The sequence below is a fragment of the Vitis riparia genome, chromosome 13, assembly GCF_004353265.1.
Source record: "Vitis riparia cultivar Riparia Gloire de Montpellier isolate 1030 chromosome 13, EGFV_Vit.rip_1.0, whole genome shotgun sequence".
NCBI lineage: Eukaryota > Viridiplantae > Streptophyta > Magnoliopsida > Vitales > Vitaceae > Vitis > Vitis riparia.
In genome coordinates this window covers 23,307,026-23,327,884 of record NC_048443.1, presented here as the reverse complement: position 1 = coordinate 23,327,884, position 20,859 = coordinate 23,307,026, and the positions used below count along the sequence as shown (strand labels likewise).

Sequence of the window (20,859 nt, the reverse complement as noted above, 5' to 3'; positions counted from 1 at the left end):
AGTATTCTTAGTGGAAGTGTTTTCTTATGAAACGTGTTTAGGAGAATTACCAATGAAGTATTTGTTTAGAAAACATTACAAGTGATTTTTCAATATTATAAGTTATTTTTTTTTAAAAAAAAAGTATTTCATAAATTTTGTCAAATAAAATTTATCATTCAAGTGTTAAAAATATTAGAAACACTTTCTAAAATTACTCCTAAATGCACTCTAATGCTTTTTCAAATATACTTTTTAGACTAAAAACTTTTCCTATAATCGCTATCTAAGTCTAAATTGATTGGAACTTATAATTGAGAAATTGTTGGGGAATCATTCTGATTTTGGAGTGAAGCTAGGAAAACAATAATGATGTGAGTAGGGCCTCCTAAATTCTGAAATGGTTCCATTTTAATCATTTTGAAAGAGTGGCAATGCTCTCTACTGATAATGCATGGGAATTTTTGGCACTTTGTATCAAATAAACGGCTACTTTTTTCAAAAGTGGGAATCATTATCTTATCTTTTCCCTTAAACTGAATAATCACATTCCCATCTTTCATCATTCTCATCATTTATGGCTTCATTTTCTTCACATAATAAAATCACTTAATGGGACAAAAAAAATAGTTTCCTCTCAGCCAAACACAAGATAGGAAAATAACCCAGAGAAGATTTCCTGTGAAAAAGGAGGACAAGTGCTTCACAAGGGGTAATCAATCCAGATTGTTTTCATATTTCTGTTTCTTGTCTTTCAGCTCACAGTGGATTTCAGGCTAGGATCAGTGATCCAATTGCATGGAAAACTTTATCTGCATAACAACAATCTGTACTAAAAAGCTTCAAATTTATAATAATGGTTTAAACTAGAGGCAATGCACAATTTTTTATGATCAATGAATTTGAAGAATTAGGTACTTATGGATGTAGTACTTTACAAAATTAATTGCCCCAGCCAAAGAATTTTTCTTTGACAAAAGATACAGCTGCCAATGCGAATTTGATTGGTTGCAAAACAAAAGGTGGATCTCTCTCCTGTCTACATTTCTGTTCCGCACAACTCAGTAATCCAGTGCCTGGTGTGCCCTACAATGGACTACCACAAGATTGTCTAGCGATAGTCATGGTTGTACTAGAACGGCCTTGGATGCATCCAGATGATTAAAGCGGCATGTTCCAAGAAGGACTTCTGGGAGTTCCTCCTGTGTGTTAGCCTGCAAGATGTTTTCGGGTTTATACATGTTCAGAAAACATGCCATCCTGTATATATATAGTAAATGACAATGATGCTGGTGAGAGGTAACATATATTTCCTCTTGTTTGCCTTCCATTTTCCCAAATATAATTGGTATTTTCGGATTATCTTGCAAAATCTTTCATTTTCTTTACATGCATGCGGATTTTTGAGTCAGTTTAGAGGATATGGATGATAATCACCGATATAAATCATAAGGACATAGCTATTTTTACCTGTATTAAAAATGCCATTTCTGTGACCATATTGTTCAGGTATCCAACAACAAGATTAACCACACCCCTTGCCACTGTTGATGACCCGGCATCAATTCCAATCTGAATTTTGGCAAAACACTTCCAAATCAGCATATTGCAGAACATCCAACTCAAATATTGATACAAGCAGCGAGAGTGGAAACCAATGTCCATCTTCCACTCTCCTGGTTTATTAGTTATAAATTTTGTATTTTACCTCCAAGTAGTTCTTCCCTCGAAAATAATTGGTTTCAAGTGCTTGACCAACTAAGCATGCTTTCTTTCCAACACTCTGCTTTACTATCCATGACCCCTAAGAGACCAACATTGGGTGGAAAAGTATAAATTTGCAAGAATAGGTTAAGACAAGATCATTTATGGTCTGAATTCAATCAACTATTATGTTTGTTTTTTGGCTGAATGAGATGCTTTTAGTGGGTATACTAACCTGAGAAATGTAGGGTATGAGCTTAAACCTTGAATTCCTGAAAGCATCATCTCCATTGACAAAGCTCTCTAGTAAGGGGGTGTCTTTCAGCGGAGTTCTCAACATGTAATATAGAGCAAGATTATATCTAGTTGCACCAGGAAGCTGTTCAAAGAACTCTTACAGTAAATCTTTCTAATTCCTGAGGATGATAATGATGATGATGATGATGATGATGATAATCACCTGTAGATTAACAACAAAGAAGAATTCTGGTCTGCTCCACTCTGCATATTTCTGCACAGTTCCAACAAAACTTGCATGTAGGAGGAGAATTGAAATTGGTTCTTTTCTTTTTGGGTTCTTTTCTCTTTTATTTTTTTTTCTTGTTTATGTGCACATATAGTTTTATCTCGAATATAGATGATTATTTATGACGAACAAGATCTTTATTCCAAAAGGTCATATATGTTTATAAATCAAACCTGAACAATACTTCCAGGACGACCAGCCAGATCATCCTCCCGCTTGTTGGATCTTAGCCAATCCGCACCAACCAGTTGCATCAAGGTCTTTTGTGCCTTAATCTAAGCAACAGAGAATGATTTTAGTATAGAATTAAAAAATAAATAAATAAGTAAAATGAAAAACATCATTTAACACAAACCAGTTCCAAAGCATATTTAGCCATTGGATATTTGACATAAAGTCGTGAAACAGCATCCAAGTCTTTTGAAAGTCCTGCTTTCTTTCCTCATACACTATTTCCATTATGGTGCTAAAAGGTGGTGCTGAGGAGAGTGAAACCATGTAGGGAGTGTTTAGATGTCAATTCAATTCAAAATCAGCAATACCTTTTTACCAATATCTGAGGTTTGCAGTAAAACCCTTTTCATCATTCTAATCTATCTAGGGCCACGATTATGAGCTAACCTCTTTCCTCAAGACCCGAACCCTTTGTGGTGTTACCCTCTTCTTTTAGTACCTTCAACCAGAACTGTGAACCATGTAATTCATGGCCTTGCTCATCTTGCCTCCAATTGATGCTACCCTCAACTCCTTGAGAAAGTAATTCATTTTTAATCATATCATTTATAAACATGTTATTCCTAAATTGCCCAAAATCTACACCATAAAGTATCAGTAAACTAATGAACTTAACAAAGCCTCAATCCCAACTTCTTGGGTTGACTACTTGAATCCTTCTTAACCATTCATCATTTACACACTACTAACTACACATCTAGAGCACCTCTCCGCTTGACCACTTCATATTAATTTGGTTGGCAGCATGCTCACATGCTCTTCAAGTCTGTGGATGATTGAGCCGGTTATTCTTGGTCATCCATTCACCATGGGTTAACTCAGCCGGTTCTTGACCAAACCATCATGTTTTTAACCTCACAAATCAAATATTTAAGCCATGCTTGGATCATGGGAAAGCAGCTTGGATAGACTACACATCCCATAATATTACCTCCCTCTGGAAACATGAGGTATTGAATATTTCATTCTCCTGTTTAGTTCCGCATCCGTTTCATGAAAGGATAACATACCATGATACTCGGTCTTTGATCTCTGGTTTGATGGTTGCACATGCTAAAAATCTGCTACAGTTTATGTTTCATAGTTTTTTCTATTGATTGAGAGTGAATTATAGCATTTGATTTATTATACTTGAACTAGTGAAACAATGTTAAAAGTGAAAACCCCAAATCAACATGAGATTCATTAAATATAACAACCATGAAAACGCCTAATTTAATTCCTTCATGGTGTTGATAGAAGAATAAATTGGAGTTGTTTCTAGAGAACAGATGGATGTTATCAATTACTTATGACATTCATGCTACTGATCATATGACCTTTTCTTCACACTGTTTTTCTTCTTATAATCCATGTTCTAGGGATAAAAAAATTAAAGTTGTTGATGACACAAAGTAACTGTGGCAGACCAAGGAAAAATTGCTTAACTTTGACTTTCACATTAAAATCTGTGTTGTATGTTCCAAAACTTTTAGCTAACCTCTTGTCAATTCATCAAATTACTAAATATTTGAATTATACAGTCACCTTTTTCCAATCTCATTGTGTGATCCAGGACCGAGCCATAACGAGGACGATAGAGCATGCTAAGGAACATGAGGGTTTGTATGTGCTTGGATCCAGTTTTGGCAATGGTGTTCGTATGCCACTCTCTCATTTTTCAAAAAAGTTCTCATTGAATAAAAGCCCAAATATGGTTATATCATCTTCATTTAGGGCATCCATCTTTTCTTTGCTAAAAAAAAGTTTCCTTTATTATTTAATAAATTGGATGTTAACAGTTTTCATTGTGAGGTTTGTCAATTAGCTAAACATCATTGTGTTCCATTTCCTTTAAGTAATACAAAATTAACATTTTCTTTCTTGTTAATTCATACTGATGTTTGGGGTCCCTCTCGAATCGTAAGTCTTTTTGGATCAATGTGGTTTGTGTCCTTTATTGATGATTGTACTAGGGTGAATTGGTTATACTTCATGAAAAACAAATAAGATGTTAGTTCTACATTTTCTATCTTTCACCAAATGGTTAGCACACAGTTCACAGCTAAAATAAAAGTCATTAGATTTGATAATAGGAAAGAGTACTTTAATAAGGTTTCATCTCACTTTCTTGAAAAAGAAGGGATTATACACCCACAACAAAATGGTGTGGTTAAACGGAAAATAAACATCTATTAGAAATCACCTGAGCCTAACTTTTTTAGAACAATATGCCTAAATCACATTAGGGAGTGATTGTCTTAATCGTAACTCATTTGATTCAGCGATTGCCCTCAAAAGTACTTGAAAATAAAACTCTATTGGACACACTCTCAAAATTTTTCCCCCATTTGAATAGCTTCAATAAACTTCCTCTTAAAGTTTTTGGTTGTGTATCGTTTGTCTATGTTTATCCTCCAAATCACAACAAACTTGATCCCCAAGCTTTAAAATGTGTGTTTGTGGGATACTCTCAAACCAAAAAGGGTTATAGATGTTATCATCCTACCTCTTGAAATTTTTTTACGACCATGGATGTCACTTTTGCTGAAAATCAATCATTTTTTCCAAATACTTATCTTCAAGGGGAGAGCTTAGGTTAAGATAAGTTTCTATCTTGTGGTTTGCCTGATTTGCCTCTTTCACCTAAGGGAAGGTCATCTAAAAGCTCTATAGCCTTTTGACTTCAATGGATAAGCCTCAATCAACATTGTAAGCCAATTCATGCATGCTCACAAAGAAGTTCATCTAGATGCGGTATACAAGATTCTACATTACTCAACGTCTATTCCAGGAAAAGGAATTTTCTTTAAGAAAAATGAAGAGCTAAGCCTAGAGGCATACACAAATGCGGATTAGGCAAGATCAGTGGCAGATTAGTGTTCTACCTCTAGTTACTGTATATTCTTAGGTGACAACTTAGTGACATAGAGAAGTAAGAAGCAATCCATGGTGGTTCGATCAAGTGCAGAAGTAGAGTTCAGAGCTATGGCACATGAGATTTGTGAGTCATTATGGATAAAGATTGTCCTTGATGATCTAAGAATCAAGTGGGAAGGGACAATGAAGTTATACTGTGACAACAAGTCGACAATCAATATTGTTCACAATCTAGTACAACATGACCGAATGAAGCATGTCGAAGTAGATCAACACTTCATCAAGGAAAAATTCGATGGTGGTTTGATTTGCAAACCCCATGTTTCAACAAAAGGGCAACTTGCAGATATGTTGACCAAAGGATTGACTAGTCACCAGTTTCAAATAATTACATGCAAGTTGGGAATGGACAACATCCATTCTCTAACTTGAGGGGAAGTGTTAGCAGATTCAAAATAATTTTGTATTTATTTCTTTCCTTTTCTTTTTCTTTGGTAAAATATAATTTATGTGAGAGATTATAGGACAATCGATGGTAGGTGAATAAGATCTCTGATTTATAAGAGATATTTTAGGGGAATCTAATCTCAATTGTGTATAAATAGGATGTACATATTGTACTCTAATACAATTTTAAGGAGAGCAGAATTTATTTCATAGAGTCTACTATTTTATGCTTGTGAGAATCTTACTATATGACTGAGGCTGCAAATGAGTTGAATTGTTCATGAGCAACTCAAGCTTGGATCAATAACAGGGCTTGTTCAAGTTTGCTGATTTAGCAAAAGAACTTGATCCTCAAACAAACGCTGAATTCACATACAAATTATATTTCTTGATTTTTGGTTTATTAGAGCGAAGATTTACCCTTTGAAACTTGCAGGTGTAATTCAAAGAATTAGGGCTAGGCCTTCTTTCAGCTCTTTCTCTGCAGTCCTGCCTCAACATGCAAAAATCTTATTGCTACTTCAAACTCATGACATGCCCCAAATTCCATGCTGCTTCAAGCTCATGCAATTTCATAAGAGTTGGTGTCAGTCTTTTGCCCTTTCTCTTCTTACTTTGTCTATCGGACCACTACACATTCAATTACAAATGCAAGTTGTGCCCCACCATTTATTATAATCTTATCTCTCATCCAAAAAATGAGCATGTGAACAAGATTATGGTTTATGTTTGTGAAGATAAATTCCTTTGTTCAGATCTAAGAAGCGGAAATGGTTGCAAGATAAGAATATGAGTTCCTACTCCATTAGATGAAAAATGGGATTTTAGTTTATAGCGAGCTCCTAGAGAGTTCCTCATAATTGAAAGTTGAAATGGGTTGACATCTCATATATTAGGTGTTCAACTAGAGTTGAGTGAGTTGAGCCAAGTCAAGTTGAGCTTAACAAGTGTAATCAAGTGAAACCTCAAAATGGTGCCATAACTAACAAATCAAGCTTGAACATACTTGTCTAAGCTGACACCTGATTTAGTTGGGCCTTGTTGAGCCTAGACATATCTAAGACTTTGCTTGACTTGGTTCTTCTGGTCCTACAAATGGTAGTTTGCTTCTTTTTTCTACACCTTGGGGTTTAGCTTGAACATGATTTAGTCTAATCAAACCAAATCCAAACATCTTAATAAGCTCAGATCAACTTGATTATAGTTGTTCACAGCTGGCACAAATGAAAGTTTTTGTCACTTTTCTTCCATAATAAAGTACACATCTCAACTGCTCCAATAAATTCTAACCGATGGTCCAATACTCCTGCATCATAATTTAGTCCCACAATTGTGGTCTAACTATCAAAGCAGGTCATAAGTCTGATATGGTATCCTGCATATACTCCCAAGCCTCAATTGGAGGGCCATCTAATTTTAAAGCCTTCATTTTCATCAATTTTCCCCAAGCCGCTCTGGACTCAGATGCCCTAATCTTTTTAATGAAGTTTTTTAATCTTACCAACATTATCAAATTCATCTGCACTTACAACTCCAAATATGATTTTCATTAAACAACTTCTGATTCTATCATCACAATCCACAATTAATCATCTTCCAATATGTACCGCTTCTAATACACCATCTCTCAATATGTGCTCCCAAAAAACAGTATGAACACTTCTCAAATGGTACAGAAACAAATAGACACATTTTAATGTGTCTAAACACCGTCTTATCTAATTGGAAGATATGGGGAGCATATCCATTCAAAGACTCAATTTCTCTCTCTCTCTCTCTCTTTCTCTCCTCACCCCCTCCCCCTTTCTCTCCCTCCCTCTACCCCTCAAAATATGTACCTCCAGTAAATCATCTCACAATATGTACTTCTAATGAATAATATGGACCCTTTTCAAATAATACAAAAACAAATAGACACATTTTAATGTGTTGAAACACCCTGTTAGTCTTAGCCAATTAATCGAAGTAACGAGGAGCATATCCATTCAGAGATTGTCAAAGCCATGTAAAACAGTGTCAAACATTCTCACAAATTCAAGTTAGAGAGTAAATATAGGTGAACTTCAGCCAAATGTGCAAGATGAATGCCCCTAGATCATGCAGTAATTTTGACATACCGAACTGATCAATTAAGGTCATATGTAAAGCTATATGCAAACCTATTTGAATTTCAAATTCTTGTTTGTCTTTTCAAAACAACAGCAAGAATTGAATGGATACCTTCTGATGGTCTACTAGATAATTATCTCCACGTATTAGAAATGTAGATGGATCAGCTTCTGCCCAGCTGCAATCCAAAGTACAATTTGGGTCTTTTTCAAGAGTGGATCCATAGCAGCATGATATATCATCTTCCCTAGATACTTCTTTTAAGTCCATGTACCCCTTCTTTTGAACTGCAGCAAACGGAAGTTTTGAGTCAGCTCAAAATCAGACACTTTTTTTTAACCAATGGTTACATCAATCCAATCTATCCATCATACAAGATATACAATAGTGCCTGAACAGGACTCACCTGCAAGGTCATGCAATCTTTTCACAAAAGAGGCAGCAGATGACAGTTTAGGCTGGTGTATATCCTGCACATCTCAAAACATCAACTATGTTACCAAAAATGGAAAAAAAGAAAGAAAAAAAGAACAAACAGCATTCATCAATCATCAAATATTTCTATAGCTAACAAAAGATAAGAACAATATATACCAGGGGAAATTTGGTAGTCCACAGAAATGAAACCATTTTATTAAGCTTTACATAGCATTTTTGAATGCACAAACTGGTTTCAAAAATGCTACTTGAAACACAGAAGATGGCCTCATTCTCATGGGATGTGCAAACACCCCTGACAAGAGAAAGAAATAGAAAAAGGCCAAATTCATGTACAGTGAATCATGAGTAAAAAATAATATGGGAAGGTCATTTTTCCATAAATGCCTATCTTTTGATCTAAAATTATAAGACTAGGCCAATAATGGATTTATCACACCAAGCTTATGCTAAATCTGAGCAATCAAACAAACACAGTCATCCAATTCTTTCAAGTTGACCATATACATCTAAAATCAGGGAGAAAAACTTCCCAACCTTGCTTTACTCTTAGGTGCATCAAAGAAATAAGAGGACCTCTGTAAAATACTAACATATATGTATCTCTTAATGAAACGTTCAATGTAGAAACCACGATGTAAAAATATAAAATTGGTGGTTAAAGGTCACTAACCCAATAAAAAAAGTCATAAACTTGAAATCAAATTATTTAATGACATAGTGAAAATTTTTTATGTAAATAACAAGGGAGAGATGCTGAAGCTAGCAACTATATACTTCCAAATCGTAGCTCCACACTCTGACTTCAACAAAGGCAGTCAATGATGTTCATTACAAGAAAAAATATGATGAGGAAATAAATAGAAGTGAATTAATCTTTGAAGTTTGAACACACTACTACTGGAAAAAGAGAATGTCATCTATGTGACCAGCAATTACCAGAGAGTGCAGGCTTGAACACTGTTCAGAAGGCCATTCATTCTCTAATTCGTTACCATCTGACAGTTCCGGAAAATCAAAGAACTCATCAGCCGCATCATTTAGTCCCACAAAATTTGCAGGTCTTGAAGGCAATTTCTCTGCCCCATCTTCCATTAAATCAACCTTCTCTTTCTTCTTAATTTCTTCCTGCTTTTGAACTTCAACCTTAATGCTATCTTCTTGACTCTGGGGCAGCTCCATATCTCTTTGCAACTTCCCAGATGTTAATTCAGAGGGGCAACTTCCAGCTTTGGATTTGAACAGCTCTCTTAATGCTGCCCATTGCAAAAACAGAGATGTTAACCATTAAATACAGGTAAATTTCCCATTCAAAAAAGAAGCTAAAAACTAAAAGAGCAACTCTTTCTCAATTAGTAGAAGTGCACCTGCAACCCTCTCAAGCATACGGATAGTTATGGATCTTGCAGACGAAGCCGGTAGACAACATTTCCAGAACTTCCAATCAGCAGCAAGCATATGTTTCACAAGCGACCTTTTTCCATGGTCCATAGGAGTTACTACATATCCTCCACCTGAGTGGTTATCAAAGTAAACATTCATACAATAAAAAGTTAGCTGAACTACACACTGCTCTTTAGAATACACAAGGTCAAGTCATGGACTGAACAATTCAAAAAGGAATTAGGCAGCAGAATAAAGAGGATGTGAATGATTTTTGAAAATTAAAATAAGTGAAGGGAACAGTGGTGCAAGCATATGACCATCATATCATTTTTAGTAATGTCATTGCTGTCTTGCATTTCTTCACATCTTATCTCTATGAGGGCCTTGGAAAAATAATGAGCTAGCTCTCAGACACCAGAGACTCTAACAGAGAAACTTGTTATCTGGACTGAACTTTATTTTAATGACAATTCAACCTTCCATTCCAATTTCATGCCACTTTTAGGTATTTGACATTGAGAATGCCTATTAACTTCAACCTTTTTGTCCATATAGAATTTTGTATATGTCGGCGACATTTCGAAAATAACCCAACATATCTGGATATAATATTAATTTAACCAAAATAAGAATTTCTATTGAAGATGGAAACTCCAAACATTGACTGAGACCTTATGAAGATATTAGCAATGCACACATGCCTAGTCTAGCCCAACATATTGCCATAACAATCATATCCATCAGTTTACTTAGATAGGTAACTTAAACCCTCCAATTTAGTAGTTTCTAAATATTCAAATCATAATACAGAAAACAGAATGGAAATCTCTACTGTAGAAATTTTTTTATTAACCAGGTTAATTTTGAACTAGAAAGCTCATTGACATTGGTGTTGGATTCCAATATTCCTTTATTCTCATCATAAAATCACGAAATGTTGTTGAGGAAAGAAATAAGAAGGTATGGATAAGCACCACATGTGAATCACAAAGATGCTTGTGTACAATATGCAAAAAAGAGAAAGAACATAAAAACAAAAAGTGACGATTCTTATGTTTCTTCCAAAAAGCCTATCACTGACCAAAGCATATATCAGTCAATGGACATCACTAATGGGAAAGAGGACATTATTTATTCCAACTTCAAGACAATGTTGGGAAAAGAGGACAAGGAGAAGCAAACAGGAAGTTCCATATCTATCGCAATATTGTGTATATGAATAATAATGCCGAAAATGGAACATTATGAACTTATATGAAAGGAGATGATTCTCGTGTTCCTTCCAATCATGTATCATGCATATTAGTAAATTGAAACTGCTAATAAGAATTTTTTTTAAAAAAAAAAACACAAAAAACCAGAAATAACAAACAAAAAAACAATTTTAATTTCAAAATCCAAAGCATACAAGCATACATTACTTTTAAGGCAAGCACGGACATAGCTTCTTTGTTGTGGACATTTTTTGTGAAACACAGAATGCTGTAGAATTACTGTGACACAATCGGCCAAAGAAAGTTAATGCCTGAATGATAATAAGAACTCTTAAAAGATTCATATTGCTTTTCAAAATTTCTTTCAGAACATGACTACCATATGTGCCATCGTCCTCCCTTCTCCAGTAACGCTGCATCAGTAAATCTCTTCGTTTCATTCCCCTGCAAACAACAAAGATTTAACAATCAGGTCTATCATAAATGTGTTCTCATAAGTGTGTTCTCTTCAAAGAGGTTCCAAATCTAACCATGGTAGCCAATCACGGTAAAACTGCTCGTGAACAATATCTGTATGACCATCAAGGTGCTCAACCACACTGCCTTGGTAAAAACAGAAATCCCATCTGCAATACACTTGGCAGTTTAAACTTTGGAATGAGAACATTTTATCATCAGGGAAGGCTAAATATTAGGAGCTAGTTTGAATTTTAGCTTAGCAATTGGGCGTGACAATGAAACCTGAAGTCTGAAAAATACAACTAATTCTCTCCACATTGCATCAGTAAAAACAGAAATCCTATCTGAAGGACACTTCATCATTTAGCCTTTGGAATAAGAACATTCTAACAAATAACACAAATTAATCACCATGCAACTTTTCATATCGTATATCGTATATCTTAAGACTCTTCATTGTCTTAAGATAGTTTCCTTCTTTTCAGAGAGTCGTGCTTAAGCTGTACAGGAAGTAAATGGAACTTCTATAGAAGGGCCCTTTTAGCTCCTTCTCTAGAGGGTGTAAAAGGGTGCATAGGGAAGAAAAAGAAACAAGAAAACAATGGCAAAATACTTAGGTGGTAGTTCCCCATGGCTAGATGAAATATTATGAGCCTAAATGAATAAATAAATAAAGGGGTGGTTGGCAATGCATCCAGTTCAGGCCAAACTAGCAATGAACTTGGGCGGGCCTAGCATCTCAGACCTAAGGCAACCTAGAAATCCATCAATATTATCATAATGGCTTAGAAAGCACAAAAATCTTATGAAAGCATATAAAAAATATGCTACCAACAAAAAAGAAAAAGAAAAAATTCTATATGTATGAATTGGACACAGGTCAACTACAGATGACAGCTGACTCCAAACTGCATAGAACTAATAGATTTGAGTGTGTTTGTGGGTTAAAGGCGAGCTTTACCAGCTCTTTGGTGGAGCTACATGGCTTTCATTACTGATACAATGTTAAGTATCAACTAACAGACTTAATGTTAGGATAGATACAGAACAGTACAGATGGAATGGGATTTCTTTCTCCCTACCTTATTTATTTATTTATTTTTTGTGTAATTTCTATTCTATTTTTACCTAATTTCTTTTTCTCTCTTCCTGTCTAATTCCCTTCTCACTAAAGTTTTTCCCTTCTGTCATACATTAATTACATCATACAGCTAATTGATGGATTGCAAAGATTCAAGAGCATGTGCACCACATCATACAATGACACTTCTCTATTGGAGAGATTTTCATAACATCAATAGAAGAAAAGAGGAAATATACTAGAAATCTTACTCTGATCTTGAAGGACCAAGAGACATAAGCACCTGGAAAATCGCCTCTGGAGTTGCATCAACCACTCCTACTGCCATTATTGCGGGATGATCATCCCAGTTCTAAGGATAGAAACATATTTCAGAAACAAAATCCCATACCATTACAAACAATATTGAATCAAGAGAGCAACCTACCATCCTATGAGAGTCCCCATCTTTTGCTTCTTTGAATAGCCGCAACCCTGCATAAGTTTCAAATTTTGGACATATTGAATTCAGACATTTGAAACACAAACAAAGAACTTGACTCTTACCATTTTGACAACCAAAAATTTTCCATGGTGAAGGTGCAACAACATCAGAGGCAATTGCATCCGTATGCATAGGTGAACTAACAGTCCAGTCTAAAGACGTTTTATGGCCTGTCTTCTTTGAACCATGTAATCTGATAGAGAGAGACAGAGAGAGAGAAGGAGATTTTATAGATTCAAGAGGTAGAAATCCTATGAAATTGAAAAAAGAAATGCTAAAGAAATGAAACCCAATGCATGCTGATGAAGAAGAATACAATATAAATGTAGAATGTATTCATCAACTCCTCAAAGCAGGAGTAAGACCCAAAAAATATAGACAAATCTGAGGAATGAAGCAGGAAAAATCAAATTTCAACCATAAGGAAGCAGTTTGAAAGATACTAAAGGGGGCAAAAAAAAAAAAAGGAACCATCATGTTCTTAATATGCATGTTGTAACTAGTACTGTTAATAAGGATATATTAAGCTGAGTAGGTCAGGGTCAGAAGCCAAACATATCAAGATACAATCAAAGGCTTTACGATCCAGATGAAAAACATCAAAGGAACCAATTATAGTTTCCAAAATATGGAATTTCACTGCATTTTAAAATATCCAAATTCACAATTCTGAAACCATGTATGCATGTGTCTTTGAATATTCGAAGTAATCTTTCAATACAGATATAAGTAACTAAAACAAATAAATGTAAAGATATGCACGTCATAGCTAAATCAGCCTACTAGCCTTGCATGTGTACGTGCCCATCTCTGAAAGAATGGAGATATCAAAGCAATACCATTAGTTGCAAGGAGTAAAACACTAAGGTCTGCTTGATAGTGAAATAAATATGCATCTGTTTTAAATTACATCATTTTCAGAAAATATAGAGACAAAGAATATGTTTGTTTTGAATCATTTTCAATTGTTAAGGTGTTCACATTTTTTAATGTAGAAAACAATATTTTCATGCTTTCTAGTAACAATTGATTTTCAGGAAATGTTTTTAAAAGATAACTTTTTGAAATGTGCACCAAAAATTTTCTTTTGGTCATTTTATTGTTCTCTGTTTCTGAAAACAGAAAACGATTCACAAGAAGAAAGAGAATAAAGAGAACTATAGTATTGGGAAGCTCCATTTTATCAATGTGTAATGCTGGAGCATGCATGATGTACCTCAAATACTGCTTTTTGCTCTTAGGATAAGGATCAACATCATTTGTTGGGTTTGCACACTCCTGCATATATACTAGAATATCAGGCTTCCATTGTGAGTAAAAAGATTATACTGGTAGGTTATAAGTCAGTAATTCGAAACCTTGGTTACAGCTTCCTGTAAGGAATGAATCCATTTTGCTGCTTCTTCTGAACTACTTGCTCCCAACTATAGAGTTAAAATTTTCAGACTTATGTCAATAAATTATAAAATAAAAATGAACATATTTGACTAGAAATTCACCACACCTTAAGCTGATTATTGGGATTAGAAGTATCATAAAGTGTGAAGATGAAGAATACCTGCAAGTTGCAAACAAGGTTAAAATATAGAGCTATTAAAGGAAGAAAAAATCTTTTGCACACCCATTAAAGAAAAAATGATTATTCAGCACCCATATGAATGCTGATTGTAGGTTCATACATGTCTTTGGATGTTCTCTCTTCCATTGTCTGTAACCCGAAATCTTGAGTCAATTACTGCAGTTCTAACTGGCTCCTGATCAAACAAAAAGTGTCATTCATTCCTACCTCACTAAGGTTTAATCAAAAGAGTTCTGGTTGAAGCAGCAATATTAACATATAAGAATGTAAAGATATTATGGTTCTTTGAGAAACATATGGATGCTAGAGTGCTTATCATATATGTGAAATAGGAACATATTTTTCCTTTATGGAACAAAGTTACATTTCTCTAGTTATTCTATAAAGGGAATATTTTCCAATATCAGATGGCTATTTCCCAGTAGTCATACAAAATTTCCAGCATATCTTTAAGAGATGGAACTGTTACTCCAAATCAGGAATAAACCATTTTACGTGTGGATGCTTTCAATCCTTATGTCCTTTATTTGAAGCTTCCTCTTTATGATGCTATCATGCTTCTGCCATGTTATATAACTTCATAGTCTCTCAACAATTCACCTTACTAAGGTCTTATCAGGGCATTTACGCAAAGTCCTCCATGAAACAGTCTCTGGCTCTCAAGGAGCCTTTGTTGAAGGGAGACACATTTTGGATGCTGTGTTGATAGCCAATGAAGTGGTGGATGAGAAAAGAAGGTTAGGGGAGGAAGGGGTAGTCTTCAAAATCAATTTTGAGAAGGCCTATGATCATGTGCTAGAAAGGAAGGGGTTCAATCCAAAATGGAGATCTTGGATAAGGAAATGTTTGTCTTCATCAAGTTTTGCAATCCTAGCTAATGGGAATGCAAAGGGTTGGGTTAAGGCCTCTAGAGGCTTGAGACAAGGAGACTCCCTTTCTCCTTTCCTTTTTACTTTAGTAGCAGATGTTCTAAGTAAGTTGATGATCAAAGCAGAGGAAACTGGGCTAACTGAGGGTTTCTTTGTGGGGAGGGATAGGACTAAAGTGTCTTTGTTACAGTTTGCAAATGACACCATCTTTTTCTCTAAAGCCTCTCTAGAACATCTTCAAAACCTAAAGATTATCCTTTTGGTTTTTGGGCAAGTATCAGGTTTAAAAATCAACCTAGAAAAAAACACCATTTCAGGTATTAATATTGGGCAAGAGTTGTTGTCTAGTTTGGCCTCGGTTTTTTATTGCAAAGTGTCAGAGTGGCCTTTGTCTTATTTAAGCCTTCCTTTGAGAGGGAACCCAAAGACAATAGGCTTTTGGGATCCGATGGTTGAGAGAATTTCGAGGAAGTTGGATGGTTGGAAAAAGGCCTTTTTGTCTCTGGAAGGGAGGATTACTTTAATTCAGTCAAGTCTGTCTCACATCCCTAGCTACTTCCTCTCCCTCTTCAAAATCCCAGCATCAATAGCCTCAAAGATTGAGAAGTTGCAAAGGGATTTTCTTTGGTCTGTGGTGGGGGAAGGGAAGAAAAATCATCTTATCAAATGGGATGTTGTTAGTAAACCAAAGGAGTTGGGGGGTTTGGGTTTTGGGAAGACTTCTCTGAGAAACATTGCTCTCTTAGGGAAATGACTTTGGAGGTTCCCTAGAGAAAGGAGTGGTCTTTGGCATAAGGTTATTGCGAGTCTTTATGGGACACATCCTAATGGATGGGACGCTAACATGGTGGTTAGATGGTCACACAGATGTCCTTGGAAGACTATTGTTCAAGTTTTCCAGGATTTCTCCCCTTTTGTCCGCCTAATGGTGGGGAATGGAGAGAGAATTCATTTTTAGGAAGATCATTGGTAGGGTAACCAATCTTTGTGCTCTCAATTTGCCGGTCTTTATAGAGTTATTTCTGTAAAAAACCTCACTGTCTCAAATGTCCTTGGCAATTCATTTCCACTGTCTTGGAGTTTTAATTTTCGTCGCAATCTCACTGATTCAGAAATTGATCTCCTTCATAGTTTAATGTCTTCCCTTAGTTCAGTGCTTTTCTCTCCTTCTTTGGAAAATTCAAGAGTGTGGTCTTTGTCATTATCAGGCCTATTTTCAGTAAAAAAAAATTTCTTGGCCTTGTCAAAAGTCTCAAATCCTATCTTGTTCCTTCCGGCCAAGTTCTTATGGAGTTCAAAAGCCCCCTCAAAGGTTAAGGCCCTTGCTTGGTTAGTAGCACATGGGAAGGTAAACACCAATGACAAGTTGCAATTGAGAAGACCCTACAAATCCCTCTGTCCCCAATGGTGCATTCTTTGCAAAGGAAATGGAGAATCGATAGACCACCTTTTTCTTCATTGCCCTATTACCATTGGACTTTGGTACAAGTTGTTCAATTTAGCAGGGTTGGCTTGGGTTCCTCCAAGGAGTATTGAGGACATGTTGGTTATTGCTTTTAAAGGATTGGGGAACTCTTTAAGAGGCAAGACACTTTGGCAAATCGCTTGCCTTACTTTGTTATGGATGGTATGGCAACAGAGAAATAAAAGGATCTTTAAGGATAAGGAGAGAACGGAAGAGATGTAATGGGACTTGATTCTGTTCTTTTCCTCTCTTTGGGCCTCATGTACTGCAGCTTTTAGAAGAGTTCCTCTAAGTGTTTTACAACTCAACTGGACTGTGGTGTGCGCTTCAAAAGTTTGAGAGTGTTGGGTTTTTACTGTGTTTTTAGTTTTCTTTAGTTGGGTGTTTTCTCTTTTGTTCAGTTTTTTGTTTTGTGGGAAGGACCTTTCATCCTTCTTTTGTTTTCTTATCTTTCTCCTGTATCTTTTCCTCTATTAATATACTTTTCTTCGTTTCTAATAGAAAAAAAAAAAAAAACAATTCACCTTACTAAACAGGTTTGCCATTTTGCAGTATACACTCTTGTCTTTAGTTGCCCACAGAACTGTGTCCTAGGGCATGTGGCCTGCTATAGTATAGATGTTGATCAGAGGAAGTAGCTTTATGTGAACGATCTCAACTGAATAAAAATATATCCCCTAACTCTCCAATGTGGACCTACCTGAGATCCACTGTGAATTTCTTAGATGTGTCACCAAGAATCTTAAATCATGTGTATCTTTCATTGTTTACAATAGAGTGGTGCCATCTAGATGCAGAAGTGATGAGCTTCCAACTTGATGGGTGTACCCTTAGCAATACAAATCTCGGTGAAAGGGCTGCTTTCTAGGTTGTGTCAGGTGTCGAATTTGTGAACATTGTCCAAGGAACTGTAGCAACCGCAAGCAGTTGTACTTTTAGAGGTAACTTGATGGATCACCAATGTGATGATGAGGGAGATGGTTCCTCCAGTAAAAATGGATTTTTGAATGTTGATTATCTTCAAGAAATAGACGTATTCTTCTTCTTCTTCTTTTTTGTTTTTGTTTTTTTTAATATCACTTTTACACTTATTCTTGCTGCACTAAAGCAAGAATTTGATGATTGGAAAAATACTTCTATATTTCAAATTATAAAATGTTGTGGCAATGAAGCTTCTGAGTCAATTATTAATGGAGAAAACAGTATGAATGCAATGTTGGAAGCAACCATTACAAGGTTAAAGTAGTTCTATTCAATCATGATATAATTGTTTGGTTTCTATTTCTTGTGGTCATTATAATGGTTTTATATGGTGTGATGTTATTCCTATGACAATTAGGCATATTTTACTTGGTTGACCTTGAATGATTTGCAATACCATGGAAGAGTGAAGACTTCTTCTTTCACATGATATTAAAGGGAACATTGTTTTGAAGCCTATCAGTATGGAACAAATGAAAAAATATCAAGAAGACAAGCCAAAGAATGTTGCTGAAACTCGAAACAAGCCTTCGTTCATTCTTACCAAGGAGTTCAAAAATGAGATTAGGAAGGATGGGGTTGTGTATGCTGTCCTAGCCAAATAAAATTAATTTCTAGATTGATTGAGATTAAGTAGAGAGTTACAGATTTGCTTCTTCAAAGTAATCCAAACCAATATAAAATGCTTTCAACTTTACAAGAAAAGTAGGAAGACAAAAGAGGAGGAAAAAAAGAAGTGAAAGAGTAAGAATAGTAAGAATGACTTCCGTAATTGCAAACTCAACCAAGGAGGCCAAAGATTGTGAATCTTACCATTAGCTAAATTTTGAAGCCATACATAAGAGTATCAAAGATATAGGAAAAGAAAAAGAATTGATGCAGTTCTAGATGATCCCGGATTCTGTTTTTTGAATACAATTAACAAAATCATTTCTCGAGCTTAGGAACAAAAAGATTGTGCAAAAAACGTCTCTCCTCTTGCACCATGAAATTTTAAAGCCAGAGGTCAAGCAACCAAGTTGAAGTAGCAGCTCAAACAAAAAAATCACTGATCCAGAATGAGCCAAATAGCCTATTCTATGCTTTTTATTCCTTTTTTTTTTCCTTTTTGGATGGAGAATCAACCATTCAGATTGCTTTTTTTAAGCATTGATTTCGTCCAGAAACTAAACGTGCTTAAAATCTTTCAAAGAAATGAAATCTAGCAACTATTTATAGCAAAATGTACTACACAGAAATAATCAAAGATCTCTTATCACAGGTTATCAAAAATATGGTTCAGACAAACATTTGAAAACCATGGTACATGCAAAACCCACATAAAAAAATATTAATCCAAATTCAAGTAATACTACTTATATATTATGCCTCTGATAAATCAAATATCAAATAAAAAATCATTGAACAAAGAACCCAAAGAGGGTGGTCTGTCTCATTCTGCAACATGGTTCACTGATAAAGGCCAGAGCAGTATATCGCATTATGCGCCATGATCCTCCAAACAACATCAAAATTATATATACAAATCGTGAAAAAGAAAAGAAGAAAGTACCTCTTCCTCTGAAATGGGCATTGATCTGAAGCCCCTGAGGCAATTATCTCGGAGAATAAGGTAGCGTTTTCGCAGGTATTGCAGTCCAAAGCGGTTGAAGCGAATGAGATAAAGCCACCCTTCCATTTTTCCACCAGTTTGTGACATACCCATTTCAGAAATCAACAACACCCACCTTCAAATTTGGTTTGTTTGGTTATACGAAGCTTAGAACCATGAAAGTTTTTGAATTTTTGAAGCAGGGAAGCCAAGGTGGCAACCTATAAAACTTAAAAAAATATTAATAATAGTAAAGAACTTGTTGATGATAAATTGATAATCCTCTGATTCCCAGTTAGGGAATCAGAGAATCAATGGAAGACAACACTACGTCCTTTTTCCTTTTTCTTTTTGTCTGCCTCCTCAATGGAAGAAGCTCTGTGTTTTCATTTCTATTTCCTGTTTCTTCTCCTGTCTGAAATAACTGATTTGCTATTTGTGAGCAAGAATGCTGCCAAAGCAAAAATTACATAACTGCCCTTTACTTTCTTTTCTTCCAAACAATATAACCCATCCTTGTAAACGTATTTCCTATGAAATCCAAATGCTGTTTTTCAATGGTTGGGAATAATACTTCCACCAACTGCAAGGGCAATATAGTAAAATTACTCTCGGTTTTCTTTCAATTTCTAAGAAAATGTCATCAATCACACATAATTATAAACAATGACATGTTTACTAATTAGTAATTATTCATAAGGCCCCCATTGGGGTATGAAAGAGACCGAACCGGCCCAGCTGGGCCCAGCCCAGACAAAGTAAAACGGTGTCGTTATAAGTCAGTGCATGCATTCAAGTGGATGGTGCCAAAATCAATGTACTTCTTCTCCAGCAGACTGCCCATGCCACTTGGTCAACCTAAAACCAGTCCACATGGGTCTACACTCTAGGAAATCAGACTTTGCACTTCATTCCTAAAAATTTCTGGTCTCCCTTTTTCTTCAAAATCATTATTATATACGATTTTTTGTTTACATTTTGTTAAGTAATAACAATTACAGCTAATCATGCTGACTTGCTGGCTTGCTGACAAACAATTATGAGATGGGTTTCTCTATGTCTCTTTTTTGGTCATGTTGGGATTACTTTAATAACATTGTATAAGATGATTTTGTTTGATGTAAAGTCCAAAAAGGACTTTATGTGGTAAAGAAGTAAAATCAATTTAGAGGAGAGGAGAAAGCTGTCCTGCAAGAGTAATTTCTTAGGCTTCAAGCCACCTACTATGGTTTTTTAGGACCTAACCCTAATGATTGATCGAGCAACCCTTGCACCTTTTGGTTTAATAGCACAATGGTATGGCCTAGAGAGCTTTGTTTGTGACATCCAGTGAGAGAGAGGTCAAAGGCCCAATTGGGAATTGGGATTAGGTCCCAGGGTGTTCAGACAATATTAAAAGCCTTCATTAAGAAGGAAAAAAAATGTATTGATTTAGGGGGTTGGGGGTTGTATGT

General features: G+C 35.5%; 1 protein-coding gene across 1 annotated transcript; it reads right to left on the bottom strand.

Moving 5' to 3' along the window:
- Positions 1-809: 809 nt before the first annotated feature.
- Positions 810-19,881, bottom strand: LOC117928941 (protein ENHANCED DISEASE RESISTANCE 2-like). The gene is made up of 21 exons (XM_034849084.1): positions 19,367-19,881; positions 14,600-14,674; positions 14,425-14,478; positions 14,279-14,344; positions 14,137-14,198; positions 12,983-13,113; positions 12,864-12,910; positions 12,688-12,788; positions 11,427-11,522; positions 11,276-11,340; positions 11,104-11,175; positions 9,664-9,810; positions 9,236-9,552; positions 8,265-8,328; positions 7,970-8,145; positions 2,383-2,484; positions 2,144-2,194; positions 1,919-2,062; positions 1,688-1,783; positions 1,450-1,551; positions 810-1,193 (listed from the first exon to the last, which is right to left on the bottom strand). The coding sequence occupies exons 1-21, from the start codon at positions 19,517-19,519 to the stop codon at positions 1,101-1,103; spliced, it is 2,214 nt and encodes a 737-aa protein (XP_034704975.1). The 5' UTR covers positions 19,520-19,881; the 3' UTR covers positions 810-1,100.
- Positions 19,882-20,859: the final 978 nt, after the last annotated feature.